Genomic DNA, 14,814 nt, shown 5'->3' with positions numbered 1-14,814 from the left:
TCAATGTGCCACACCCAGTGTTAAACAGCTTATAAAAGAGAACTGTAATTGCGATCGATGACGACCTTGCAATAGTCGTAAATGCAAAATTCCGAGAAAACCCTATCCGATGTTATGCAGACAAACCTAAGGAGGCTGAAAAAGTGGACCAACAAAAACTTAGGCCTAGGAGTTAACCCAAACAAAAGTGAGCTTTTACTATTTACCAGAATTTAAAGACATCAACCGGGGTCAACATTGAACGCACAATCAGTGAATCTGAGAAATTATTAGGCCCTCTCATTTTCGCCGTCTTGGGAGAGATTGGGCATGCCATTATATGCAATCACAATTTACAAGAAATTTCCTTCTCAGAAGCAAGTGAAAGGTGGATACAACTGGATACAAAAAATTCAATTTCTCATACAAGTTTGTATAGGAGGGAGGCAGGGTTAAATGAGAACCTTTGTGGTACCACAATGAACCCGATTAAGAGCCTAAGTGTGCTAGTGTGCCCACCATCAGCCACTTCAACCTAATCTAACTTAAGTATAATTACCAAAAAAGGGTCAGAAAGTTTCACTAGAGCTATGGAGGAACGAGTGGACACTATCCACTACATGCACCAAAATTCTGGAAATATTGTTAAATCTACCACCAGATCTCTACGACTAATTTCGGTCCGGCTGCAGTGCGGACAGGTTAAACACGATCTGGCCATAGATAGACCTCAGATTCTGTCACGTAAAGGTACTTGAAGCTCTACCGGATATTCTATGACAGCTAGATTATACCACTCCTCTACTCTCTTTAGACAACAAATTTTCCATGAGAATGCCAGATAGAAACTAATGGGAAATTAGGGTAATACTATAACGAAAAAATGTGAGAACTCGCGCTTAGTCTAAGTTTTCGCTTAGCCGACCATTATGGCGTTTTTAAAGCAGAGCTAAATGCCATAATGGAGGCCGTTCTATGGCTCATAACCTGCGGATGGCCTATCACTATTTACATTTTCTGACAACCAGGCTGCTATTAAATCTCTAAAATATAACGGAACAACCGCCAAAGTAGCCATAGAATGCAGGAAAACTCTCAACCTTCTGGCATCAAAATGCTCATTGACTATTGCATGGGTGCCTAGACATAGGGACATTTCTGAAAACTGCATAGCCAACGAGTCGGAAAGGAGAGGGTCGGAAATGAATATCTGAAGTCAATTCTGCCCAAAATTCGGGAATACCTCTAACCGCATGCAAATACAGATTAAAGGCCGAAGTCATCGACAAGGTAAATACCAGGTCCGCTGTATGAACTGACTAAACAGTTCATACAACATAGTTACTATCTGGGCGGCCAAAAATGGCATCGCCGTCAACCCCAGTAAGACAGAACTGGTCTTATTCACAAGAAAATTCAAAATCTCCGCAGCTATTCTTCCCTCAGTTGGAGGTCTGGGCTTACAGCTATATGACAGGGTCAAGTACTTGGGTTTTATCCTAGACCGGAAGTTGTCGTGGAGCCTTATATTGAAGTAGACCCGCTATTGGCAAGAGATGGGGTATCTCGCCTAAAGTTGTCTATTGACTCTAAGAGACCGTAGTCAAGCAAATTATTTTTTATGACACCCTAGTCTGGTGGAACTCACTGGGAAAGCCTACATTAGCTAGGCAGCTGGAACGTGTACTACGGGCTGCATTAATTAGTATTAGTGGGGCACTGCGAACCGCTCTCACATTATCAGTGAACGCAATGCTGAACGTAGTGCCCGTCGACGTTGCAGGCAGAATTGCCGCGCGAATGGCTATTAGACTCAGGGAAAATGATTGGATGACCAACTTAGGGACTGGGCACTCTGATGTTCTAGGGGGACTCGATTTCATCCCTGATCGTACGGATAACTGCGCTACCGATACGGTTCCTCTTCTCTCTTCACTTCCACTTTTTTTCTGCTCACTTTCCCTCAAGTGAGGAGTTGGCCGGGCGGAACTTCTGGAGGAGGGGTACGGTGAACTTCTTTACGTATGGATCGAAACTGGAAGGCAGGGTTGGTGGTGGGGTCTTTTGTCGAGAGCTTACCATCAGTACTAAGTTTAGGCTGTCGGACTTCTGCAGTGTATTCCAGGCGGATGTAGCTGCTATTACGGAAGCGGTGGACTTACTGCTAAGGAGCGTTATAACAGCTAGGGAAGTGAGCGTATATCCGCTTGGCTATCAGGGCCTTGAGTTCGTTGGAGGAATGATCGCTTGTGGTACACTCTTGGATAGATGGGCTTCATGTTAGCTCAGCAAGCGCTGGACGAATACCGCGGCATGCGTGATCGCAAGGTCCTTTTGGCCGAGGGTGGACCGGGGACGGTCGAGGGCACTCCTCACACTCACAAAACCACCGTTCTCACTTCTGGTGGGGGTTTTAACGGGTCACTGTCCTATCTGTATTCAAGCAGTAAGACTGAACATTCTACCGGACCCCTTATGTGGCAGTTGCCTGGAAGAGGACGAGGTGGAATCACCTCAACACTACCTTTTTAAGAGCCCAGTGTTTGTGAGGCTAAGGTTGAAGTACTTTGGATCTCCCTTTCTAAATAGCACCGAGAAGCAATGGGGCATTGAGATTAGCCGGATTCGAAAATTCATAATCGGCTCGGGGCGTTTCATCGATAAAGTTGAGGGTGCCGTTCAAAATTGTGGTACGATCTCATATTGTGTAAGTGAGCTACGGTTACACGGGGCTGCAACCGTACCTTACCTAACCTAACCTAACCTACCACATAAAATTTATCCGTCAAATATGATTCCAGCCATTGCAGAAAGGTGAAGTGCGGCACTCTCACAAACACATACCTTAGAGAAGTCTATATAAATACAATCGACTTGGAGCCCTTTCTAAAATCAGACATACAGAATTCATTATTCACTATTTCAGTGAAATTTTATTAAAAAAAAAAGGCCTTTGAACAATTCTTGTGACTCACACACACACCTACTCTTATCCTAAATTGAATAGGCTATATTTTATTCAAGCGAATTTTAAGACTTAAAAAAAATTCCGTATTCACTGCGAGCTTGGAAAATAGATCTAAAAAATAATTAATCCAGTGTATGTACATAAATTACTATAACTTACTCGCCTATACATGTTTCCCACATGGTTATACGCTCGTTTGCACACAAGTACTTATTTAGTATATGTATGTATGCAAATACATGCGCTTGAGTACCTACACTGCAGCGACGAGTATAACAAAAAGTAAAATCCAAAGCCAAATAGCAATCCAAGTTCACAAAGGCTCAGGCTAGACGGGCTGACGTAGGGCTGTATTCATATGGCTGAGTATATGTATTGTGTACATATAAAGTGCCAACATTGACTTAACTTGGTCAACAGGGAGCAATTAAAATGAGAACATGCATATAACAAACACACACTGACACATACATATGTACATATACACCCGATACATTGTTTGTGCTGATAAATGGCCTGATGCGGCATTGCCAACTAAATCAATGTAGCTGTAGTACAGTTACTCACCCTGGTACCGCCACGGTAGACAGCCATGGAAATGATGGGTCCAGTTTCAGCGCTGGCAGTGAGCGAAATATCCTGTAAAAATTTAATGCATAAAAATATTAAATAAACCAATTAAAACTAATGTGTCGATAAAAAGTAAGTAAGTAGTCTAGGCTTCATAGCAGAAACGGCAAACGCGAGTGCACGATTTGTGCAGCGTACAAATTGTTTCGAAATTTTCAATGCAAAAGGTCAAAGGTGAAAACAAAATGTAAAATAAAAAGTAACAGCATGAGTAAACAATGTTTCGGTAATGATGATGGCAAGGATGCTAGGCAAAACTAAATATTTTACATAGTTTATCCCTACTATTTATTACATAACTCCTGTGTCTACTCACCCGGAATTCTGCCTGCTCTACGCGTATGTCGAAGTCGCCATGCAGGCGCTTGCCACGGAAATACTTCGACCAGTCGGTGTTTTGGTCGTCGAGTACGAGCAACGTGAAGTACTTGTCCTTGTTGAAGGCCGGCGCTCGGGTGGCGCTCTGCACCGCAGCACCTTTATGTATTTATGAATTTTTAATGAGACTTTTATTAGTGGTGGTTGTGGGGTTTATAGTGGCAGTTGTATTGCTCGTTGGTAAATAGTTTTTACAAATTTACATATGTATGTATGTATGTAAGTTGACGCAAAGAAAAACTGAAGTTTTATGGTATTAAACTGTTTTAATGAGCGCAAAAGTTTTGATTTTAACTTTTTTAACTTTCATTTTTTTATGTTGCGAATAGGAGGCAGAGGCATACATTAAAAGTTTATTCCAGTTGAAGGGTATTCAATTGCGTTGGAGAAGTGAGAAAATGAAAAAAAAAAATCACTCATCTTATTAAGAAATCTCGCAAGAAAAAGATTCTAGAAAATATTGAATTGCACGCTGCACGTGTTTGAATACAACTTGAACGATTATAACAGCTTTCATTAGAAACTCCTACGCTTGTTTTCTACGTTTTTACCTAATTCATGAAATGGAGCTCTTTATTTACTTGTTTGCCTGAAAGGATTTTCGATTTGAAATTTTTTTCCCCATTTTACTTTAGTTTAATAAGGAAAATGCGTGAGTGTTGAATATTAAACTGCAATTTATTTACCCGTTGCATCTGTCAAAGTCATAAACATACATACATCATATTAAAAAATGTATAATGTTAAGTTTTTTTGTGCTCTTCTATGCGATTAAAGTACATAACGAAATTTCAAGTGTCGGATTGTGGGTAATCCTCTGTTAATGAAAAGTAAGTTTTTATATATACATATACAAATTTGCGCTCGTTTATTACACTAATCGACAAGGAATCCAACCTGTGGCATTTGACCAACACTTCTTATTAAAAGTTTAACGGTTAAAGCAGATATGAAGTGAAAACATAAACAAATATAAGAGTTTTTGAGATGAAGCCGCCAGGGTTGAGATATTTTGTAAATCCGTATTTGCGCTCCGATTTGGTTCGAATTCGGAGTATGTAGTTGAAACATAATAAATCAAAGATTACCAAAAAATTTCCCTGAATTGGCCCTGGATTCAAAATACAAAGTATGTTCGACCTTAAATGCATGTTTTATTTGCGTCAAAAATTCATTTAAAAACAATGTTTATAAAAATATAACGATGGAATTGTTTGTCACGTCACGCCACGTTATGTAACGTTTCAGAATGTTTAAAAGAAGTTGCATTAATTAAGAAACCTCTAAAAACAACTAAATATAGTTACTTCAAATCATATTAAAACAAGTGAAAAAAGCCTCCACAATCCGAAGAGTTTTGTGATTTGGTAAGAAAAGAAAACATCAACTTCCATTTTTGTCACGTAACGTCACCCTCTTTAATTGTGTATATTTAAGGACCATGCGGTTCGATTAATTTAATTTTTCATTTATCGGCTAAATATAGAGCTAATTATGTGCTACACACATGGATCAAAAAGAAAGTAAAAGAAAACTAATGTTTTTCCTTGTTGGTATTTCATTGAAACCTACGACTGTTACGTATGCGACGTATGGAAATACACCATATGTAAATGAATTAAGAAATGCTTACGCGTATTGTTGCTATTAAAAGCAACAAAGTCTTTTTCTAAAGTGTTTTTCGGAAGGTTTGGATGGCTATTAATATTTTCGATGGAAATCAGCAGACTTTCAGTTTGTGATTTTAACCGCCAGCAATTATTTATTTCCTGCCAATTTCCATACAAAATCCAAGAAATTAAAATCATTTTCAACTTTAATTGCTTTTGTGAAATTGTCTGTAAGTCGAAATAAAAAAAAACAATTTATTTTCATAACACTACATACTTCGCTATCAGAGGGTGATTCAATTCCAAAGTGACTTAATGTCAATCCATTTGATCAATGGCAGAACCTTCAAAACAGTCTTCTAAAAGACTGGATCAATAACAGACAACGTAAGACCTGTACATCATCAATTTAACAACTTCGGGTGGAAACACCCGCACAACGCTCCTTGAATGGAAGTGTTTAAGATAACTCGAATCTTATGAATCCGTGCAGCGCTAAGTTCGATAACAAAATTTTATCTTTAGAAATGAAATGCTGTTTTAACCAAATGGAAGGACATGCCACAGAAGGTGGCCAGAAAGTCATCGAATTAAGCTCTGACATTTTAGCTTTATTATTATAAAGTTTCGGACGAAATTTAAATATTCAATAAACTTTATTAACTTTACTTTCTCGACGAGAAAATGGATGAAGAACAATCGTAAAGAAGAAAACCGAGAAGAATGGGCGTATAGATATAGCTAGTTCATTTTCCGCCGCAAAAGCGCCATACTTCTTTATACTTTCCCAGAGAAAAACTACTTGGAAGACCAAAACTAGATTCCGATTACTATTTTTGATGAGGAACATTTGTATTAGTATCAAAAGCCGTCCACTCCCTCTAAATTGAAAGTCAGTAATACCACCAAATAATAGAGCATCCCCGATTTGGTAGGTATCTGTGCGTTTTTCCATAAAAAACATTTACCTCCATTTTAGATGGGGTAGACGGGTGGTCTAGGGCACCCTATATATATAGTACATGTGCATGCGTATTACGTCGTAATGTCTCAAAGCCGTACAACTTTTCAATGTAAGATAACGGTTAAAATGGTTTTCGAGATTTTACAAGGGCTTAATAAGAGCATATAATAAATAGCATAAAATAATTGTGATGCAGTTAAAATTCCCCTTTATCCATTATTTCGCATTGAAAAATTTTACGAATTCAAGATTTTCCAACGCCTAAGGCGTCTTGTGAATCCTCTAATTGTAAAAACACGAATAAGAAATTGTAAAATTTATTTACCCAATATGGAAGCGCCTTGATCACGCGCTGCGCCCGTCAAACTCTGCACCCGCTGTAGCAAACTTTCACGCGATTTCGCTGGGCTAGTTGGAGCGCTAACGCCGCGTGGCGGAGCTGGTGCCGCTTGCTTGCCACCACCAAAACTCAACGATAGCTCCGGGCCACCAGCACCTGCACCGGCTGCGGGCACACCTGGCGCCGGCGGCGGTGGCATGTTCGGTGGGCCGCCACTGCTAATTGGCGGCTTCGTTGGTTGATCCTGAATGGGCCGCGCAGCAGGCGGCAGTTGACTGGGATCGACATCGTCATGCTCGGAAGACAAATCTCCCGAGCTAAATCTATATGGTTTGCAAAATATTTTCGTTTGCATGTGTGTGTTTATGTGTTGGTGCGTGGTGAAAGTGTTTTTGGTATGTAAATGTAGCAGCGAGTGAAGTTGCATAGCGTTGGTAGATTTGTTTTTATATTTTTGTATTTTTTTTTTTTAGTTTGTTAGGTAAAATTTTTTAGAGTAACATTGCAGTAGATTAAAAAGGATACAAATATAAAAATGAAAGAAGAAAATGGAGAGAACATATGGAATTTTAAATTAGTGCTATTCGTTGCTACTGTGCAGACGCCTTAAGTGCGTCTGCTTTGGATTTTTAAGGCTTTTACCTTCGCTTCAGGAAATTAACATTGGAAGTAAAGCTTGATTTGAACGATGAGAAATTCAGGGTGCTGGTTTTAGGCTCCTGCAGAGAGGCCAGCAAATCGTATGTAATTCGGACGCGTGAAATAGAAGGAGATACAATGGGAAAGTTGCTTTTTATTACCCGATGGTAACTCAAAGGAGTGAGTAACATATAGAGTGAGTGATTGTTTTATACTATTCTTGTCTTAATACATATCACATTTTGTGGCAAATTATCTTTAAGCTAAAACTCAAATTCATCTTCAGTGGCAAAAAGTGTATGCAAGGCATTTTAAAATTGTATATAAAGGCATAAACAAAAATCTAAGCTTTATTATAAGTTTATACTTTAGTTACGTAAACGCAAGGAAATAATATATTGCATGTCATGTAAACGTATTATTCAATGTGCAATAAATTAATTAGCTGTGCATTTAACAAAAACTTGCTAAGCACTTTTTATATCACGATAACCTAAAATTATTGCATAAATCCTGGCTCTTACTCATTGAAAATAAACTACTTTTTCTCAAAAAAACTGAGAAATTTGTATTTAAATTTTTTTCTGAATTGCGTAAGCTGGCTGTCCGCTGTGGGGAAAAAGGCTGACATTGCAGAAGGTAGAGATCTAGTGCTTTGTTAACCCCAATATTAAGGCAGGGTTACAGGGGAATTTTGGCAACTGTTCGTCGACTCACCACAGTCTCTCGAAAGACAAAAGTCTCGCAACTTACCTTCGAAGCTCTTTACTTTTTTTGGAAAGACTAGTTGAAACTGACGAGGAGGTCTTAGCGTTATGTTGTGCGACTTTTAGCAATACGTTTTTTTTTTTTATTAAAAAATATGTATGTATGTATGTATACTTGCTTATATTTTTATTTTTTTTTCAGCTCAAGAAAAACGAAAAATTCATATAAAATTACTCGTAAGAAATGGAAAAGAAATTTTCTTCTATCAAAATTTCTTAAATCTGATTTCAGCTCTCAGCAGAAAAAAGTGCTCGCATATTTATTTCTTGAAGAAAATGTATATCAAAAACAAAGTGCGCTTTCAAGTAACAGAAATAATAAAAAATATTTCTTGTGCTTTTTTCCGTTAGTTGAATTCCAAGCTTAAATCATTGAAAAAAAAATAATAGTAATTAAATTAAAAAAAATCTAACTCAAAAATCAAAAAAACTTAGTCAAATCAAAATTTTGCAAAAATAAATAAGATAATAAATAAACAATAAAATGTAAAAATTTAAACAAAATTACATAAGAAAAAGAAAAAAATTAAATCAATTAAATAAAAAAAAATATTTTTGAAATTCAATCAAAAAATTAAAAGGAAATAAAATAAAAAAATAATATCCTAAAAATTAAATGAAATAAAAAATATTTTTTAATTTTTGAAACAATAAAGTCTATAACCATAATTGAAATTATGTATACCGAAAAACAAAAGTAAATTCTCAAAATAGCTTTTCACCACGAGTGGTGAATGATAGAGATTTTTTTCTAAGACGTTTGTATTAGAATAACAAAAGTCTTTCCAACTGTCTTGTAATTTGTCTTATGAAAGACTTTTTACTATCCTTTTTTTAATAGATACAACTAACTCTCTGGCGTCAAAGTGGTAGATATTCAAGATTTTATGCTCTATCTTTATCTACATATTTGTGCAAATGCAAAACATCTTAGACGTGCTGGTTCAGCGCTTTGTTCAGCAAGAATGGTCTACGCGTTCAAAATACAAAAAAAAATATATATATATACTTTTGTTGTTGAACAGTTTAAATTTAAAGAAGTAGTGGTTGTAAAGTCGTGTAAGGCGCAAATTTTACATTTTCTGCTATGAATTAAGATGCTAATTACGCTCAAACTCTCATACATATAAATAGAATTTTTTTCCTGATGCATTAACAGGCAAGCAAGTTTGCATTGCATTAAAATGTGCAAAGCATAGCGGATACTATCTTCAAAAGTGACACAACCAAAAATTTTTAATTTTTGAAATTATGCACTAAAAATGTATACAGCGCTTTTACTTACCTCTCAGCTAAAGCTCGAGAAAATTGTTGCTATAATTTGTTCGAAAAACCTAAAATAAAGGCTCCCTTGCCGATATGATTAGCATGTGCTACGAAATAGTTTTTCGCATTTTCTGACGAACGTGTAATTTTGAGTTGCGTCACTTAGGAAGATCGCGTGCGATATGTTAAATATTTTCTCAGTCAAGTGCGAGTACAAATTGAATGCAGAGTAGTGATTTAACGAGACAAACTTTTCCCACAAACTTTTCCTTGTTAAGGAGATAGTTAAGGCAATTAAAAATTATTAATTTCCGAGTTAAAGCATTTCATATGCATACATACCTACATACATACATATAGGAAGCAAAAACTGAGTAACAGTGCATTTGCTGACAATTAATGAGGTTGCTATGCTAACAGTACACTAAAAATGTTTTTTTTCCTGCCAACTATTAGCCAGCTTACGTAATTTGAACCAAAAAATGTAGTTTTGCGATGCAACCACCGTATTATTAGCAGAAGCTTAATGAGTTTAACCTACACTATTACACTGTGTTATACATGGCGTATGATGAACTTTTACGTTTTGTATTTTTCACTTCAAATGAAATTTTTACGCTGAAGGATGGTAAAAATCGTAAAAACTATTGACTGAAGGAACTTCTTTGCATAAGCATCCATTTGATTGTAGCTACATACTTAAAATTTCATATGCTTTAAAGGGTTGATTAGTAAATTTTTCTATAAATTTTCATTGTTGTATATAATACAATAATTATTCATATACAAATATGTAAATATTTCTTTTGTAAGTTATGGAGCGTAAGGGAGAAAGATGAGAGAATTTGAAGTGAAGTGAAATGTGGATGAGAATTTGCGCGATTTTTTATTTTTTTGTTTTTTTTTTTTGTCTTTACCTTTTCTGAAAAGTTGGTATCGAATTTTTCTTGCATCACTGCTACTTAAAATAAAAAAGAAAATTAAATAAATGTGCAAGCCGACAAAGTGCAGTAAAATTATTTAAAATAAAATAGTTAAGCAAGTAAAAAGTTATATACACAAAGTCATGTGTACAGATAGCTAGAATAACTTTTGATGGGCACTTGCACAGGCAAATGAGACAATGTTAAATAATCGTTATATATGTATGTATGCAACGCACATTCGTGTGAATGTAAGTATGAAGTCAAAAGTTAAATAATTTAAATAAATTGCAAATCGTTTGTCATAAAATAATGAGACAGGAAAAAAATTATAAACTTCCTATTTGACTTTGGCACGTAAGCATGCCGTGCGCAGCCAACATTGTCTTTACTCTCTTACTTTATGTTTTCACAAATAAATAACGAGAACGTCTGCATGGCTTTGCTACATTTACTCAACTAAGCCAATCGAGCGTGCAATAACAACACCAGTAGCAGCAGCAGCATCATCAATACTCGAGAACAGTGGTTCTTAACCTTCTAGAGATGAGGGACCTTTTGAAAAAAATTCTGTCCTCCACGGACCACCAATATTTTGTGGGAATTACGAGTATATAGTAAGTGTAAACTAGTAAAGGGTTACCAGCAGTATTTAAAATTTTGTTTACGAAAATTTTACTTTACAATGATAAATATGTACATATATTATTTTGGGGCGATTTTTTTACTGTATACCCTTTACTACTCGAAGCAAAACGCAAATCGATGGTTGTTTTGAAATATTAGAAGCGCCGACCACCCCTGCTCGTCCAGAGGTGTCAACGAAGACAAAGTAAGATGGCGTAAAATTTGTTTCGCGTTCAAAAATATTCAAGATTATTCCCTGTCCGGAATGCAACTTTGAAGTTACTATTTTGTTGCATTTCCAATCACTTCAATCAGGCAGCTTAAAAACATTAGGGCTGTTCAGGATATTGTGGAAATGGTCTTGGATGTGCAGTTTGGAATTGCATTTGCAAATTTTATGCTTGCTGCCATGGCAACCGTTTGCATTTCATTGTTGTGAATTTACAAATGCACCGAATATTCAAATGCAAGAGCACAAGACCGTGAACAGTGCTACTGATAATAAAAGGATTGCATCAGTTTACGTATACTTTTACCCGCGCAGTCTAGAAGATAGCGATTGAATTAGTTATTTAAGTTGTTCAAATGGAAAATAATGTTCTCTTGTGTTTCTCCTTTAAACTCAGCACACTGCTCGACAATAATTCACACGTTAACTCGGACTTAATCCGGATCAACGCTGCTGTCAGCTTATGCTTTTAATAGTATCAAAGCATTCTGCGTTTTTCTTTTATGCTTTTGTATTCGATTTTTTATGTGACTTCGAGGTCCACTTCGGTCGTTTCGTATGACCACCGATTGTCTGCGGACTACCGGTTAAGAACCACTGCTCTTTAAGAACAATCCTCATTTACTCTTTGAGGCAAGAAAAATATTATTACAAGAAAATTAGTATACTCTATTAGTATTGCCATTGAATAGAGGTCATTGGTGACGTTCCAAGCGCATCATTTTCAGACTCATAAGCAGTTCATGCACCTACATATGCACACACTTGTATATACCGGTGCCTCTGACGCAAGTAGGCTGACATTTTTGTGGTTACCACCGGCGGGCACTCGCTTAGTTAGTTAGATGGTAATGTGCCTGACGTGACTAACATGAGTAACTATTTGTTGGCATTGAAATAGTAACTAAATATGTGTATGTGTAGGTAACTTTTTTGCACAGAGTGAAAAATCAATTCTCTTTAAGGCTCAGTTACTCTCGACTTAATTTAACTTACGTCAACTTAGCTAAAAGTGAAAATATTTTGTTTTTGTATTTTCTTTTTCTGCTGGTTGTCACTTTGCCGCCTATAAGCCTCATCAAAAAATTTCTGAACAAAAATATATTCCGTTGGCTAATATATTAGGTTACGTTACGTAAATTAAGTCTAAACTCTAGAGTAACTGAACCCTTACGTAGGTTTTGGGAAAATACTTGATTTTTCTAAAGAAGAAGTTTAACTTCTATTTTTTTAGTCAAAGAGAAACGTTGAAATTTTATTGCTATTTTTTTATTGTAACCGTTTAAGTTAAACACATTTTATTGCTACGTATAAACTAGATATTTGTAATTTCTTATATGAATTATAGCGAAATGTGCATGTAAATATCGAAAGTTTTTTTTTTGAAAAACAGTTGTGACTAGGGTGAAAGCATAAAAAAATGCATTTTTCTCTCTGAGATTTTTTGAAATTAAAACATGTGCATACAAAAAATGTAAGCAAAATTTTAATTGTTGTTTTTGACTAAAAAAATAAGTCAGAGTTTAACTTTTATATTGTACCCAAAAAAATCACACTTAAACCTTTCTGTACGAAGAAAAATTTTTTTTATATATATATTTTTTACAGAAAAAATTTAAGTCAAATTTTAATTTTGTTTACTGGGAAAATATAAATTTCAATGTAACTGTTATTTTTTACTGAAAAATGTCGGTGAAAAAAAATCTTGGCCGACGTTTTAAATTGAAATTTCGAATATAACTATTACTTTCGATCCCTCCCATATAACCGTATGTATACTGAAAAATCCAAAAAATGTATACAAATAAAATATAAAGACTTGTTTACACTACATGACCTGTATATAAAATAAAGGACATGAAATATATGTCTTTTTCGAATGACCAGTCCATAGAGACAACTTCTCAGTCAATCATTCACAAGAATATTGGAAAAACGAGCGTTGACGCTGCCCTCGACATGCTCTACGCTTTCGATTTCCTCCACATCAGGGCAGCTAGGATACTAATCGTTTGACTGCATACCCATTCTAGGGTCGTCGGTTCCCGGTAAGAAATTCAATTAGACACCGGAGCAGTGGACACTCCAAGCGAAGGAGAGGACGAGATCTGTGTTAATCTAACTTATTGGATGCAATATAAACAGAAATTGCACCATTTAAATACCTTTTTGCGTTGGCAATGGCGGTAGAAATTACTCAATTTTCATAAGCTTGGACTGTTTCGGCCATTAAATAAAAAAGGCATTTCAAATCTTTTTTTTATTTTCCGTTATTGTTAGCCCATTGAATTAGTCAACAGGGAAGGGGTTGCATATTTCATTTCATGGCCGGCGTTAGTATTGATTACGTATTATCAGTGAAGAGGCAGAATTTTATCGAAAATTCTATGTACTCGCTCTGATAAAACTATTGAAAAATACGATGAACTTCAATCCGAGCAATAAGTAAAGTAAGCGAGATAATCCCTATAACTGCTCCCAATTTTGCAACTCTCACAAAGGTTTCCATTCAGCCTTAACACTTTGATATTTGCTTTAAAGATGAGGCTGCTGCTAGAACCGTTGTGCATTGTTTGACAATCATTTTAGTTTATTGAGCACCAATTGCAACTAAACACAATCTTGAAGGATATTCATAAAATATTGAAAGTTAAAAACTACTAAACAACAACTGAAAATATTTGCTAAAAAATGAAATCAAATTATAATATAAACTGATTTTTGCCAGCAAACCCTCAAAAATGCTGCAATTAATCAAACCTGAAATTTAACTCAGCCACATTAATCATAAAATAAAGACGAATGTTAGATTTAAAAGACTTCCACGAGTTGATAGCAGACGTTGTGCAAGTGCAAGTGATTTGTGATAAATGAGTGCAAGTGCGCATATTTAAGTAGTTGTGTGTGAGTGAGTTATAGTCGAGTGTGTGTGTGTATGTATGTATTTATGTACATATTTAGGTAAATGCATGGCTTTTGGAAACTTACCGGTGGCGGGGCGCAGTATCGCCCACACCCAGCAGTAGCTATAGCGCTAATATTGACAGAGAGATGCGATTTAACCGAACAGTGCCGTGCTGTTCAGTACAGGACGCTTTGTACACGCGCTCTCTACTGTTTCACTGCCTGGATGTTTGTAAATGAAAAATGTCTGCGTCACCTTTTTGAACCTTAATAGGCGCGTGTGCGGGTATTTTAATCTACGTATTCGCAGAACACACACAAGTGTTGATTAAATGTGTAGAATTCCCAGTCGACGGCACAGGACTCGTTACTATAGCTTCTGCGCTTTCATTAACTATTCAGTATGAAGCCGTTGAAAAATCAAACGCGAACGCTGAAAAAATTTTTTAAACGAAAGATAGAGAGATTAATTATATTGTTTTCTATGGAAAATATTAAAATGCATAAATCTTGCTCCTATAAATTTGTACTGTATGATAACAGGTTGTAGAAGAAATTTAATTTATGAACATAACTAATACAACTTTATG

General features: G+C 35.9%; 1 protein-coding gene and 1 long non-coding RNA gene across 5 annotated transcripts in view; both read right to left on the bottom strand.

Annotated features, from left to right (window-relative positions):
* LOC108371058 (uncharacterized) overlaps nt 1–11,482 on the bottom strand; it is an 18,989-nt gene extending 7,507 nt beyond the window's left edge. The window contains exons 1-2 of the long non-coding RNA XR_001848713.1: nt 11,364–11,482; nt 10,203–10,204 (exon numbers count right to left, since the gene is read on the bottom strand). This is a non-coding gene — a long non-coding RNA (uncharacterized LOC108371058). The remainder of the gene's footprint in view (nt 1–10,202; nt 10,205–11,363) is intronic.
* LOC108371055 (synapsin-like) overlaps nt 1–14,758 on the bottom strand; it is a 17,796-nt gene extending 3,038 nt beyond the window's left edge. Inside the window, exons 1-5 of one of the 4 annotated variants that reach the window (XM_017626548.1) lie at nt 14,309–14,389; nt 7,512–7,588; nt 6,855–7,192; nt 3,894–4,054; nt 3,515–3,586 (exon numbers count right to left, since the gene is read on the bottom strand). In XM_017626548.1, the coding sequence (XP_017482037.1) occupies nt 3,515–3,586; nt 3,894–4,054; nt 6,855–7,068 (447 nt within the window). In that variant the 5' untranslated portion in view covers nt 7,069–7,192; nt 7,512–7,588; nt 14,309–14,389. Of the gene's footprint in view, nt 1–3,514; nt 3,587–3,893; nt 4,055–6,854; nt 8,207–14,308 lie in introns of those variants that run through there. The other 3 variants (XM_017626547.1, XM_017626545.1, XM_017626546.1) reach the window with 3 other exon arrangements.
* Nucleotides 14,759–14,814: the final 56 nt, after the last annotated feature.

This window comes from Rhagoletis zephyria, unplaced genomic scaffold (genome assembly GCF_001687245.7).
Source record: "Rhagoletis zephyria isolate East Lansing unplaced genomic scaffold, Rhagoletis_zephyria_1.1 Rzeph_scaffold_04680, whole genome shotgun sequence".
NCBI lineage: Eukaryota > Metazoa > Arthropoda > Insecta > Diptera > Tephritidae > Rhagoletis > Rhagoletis zephyria.
Note: the sequence above shows the minus strand (reverse complement) of the source record. Positions and strands in the feature narration are given on the sequence as shown.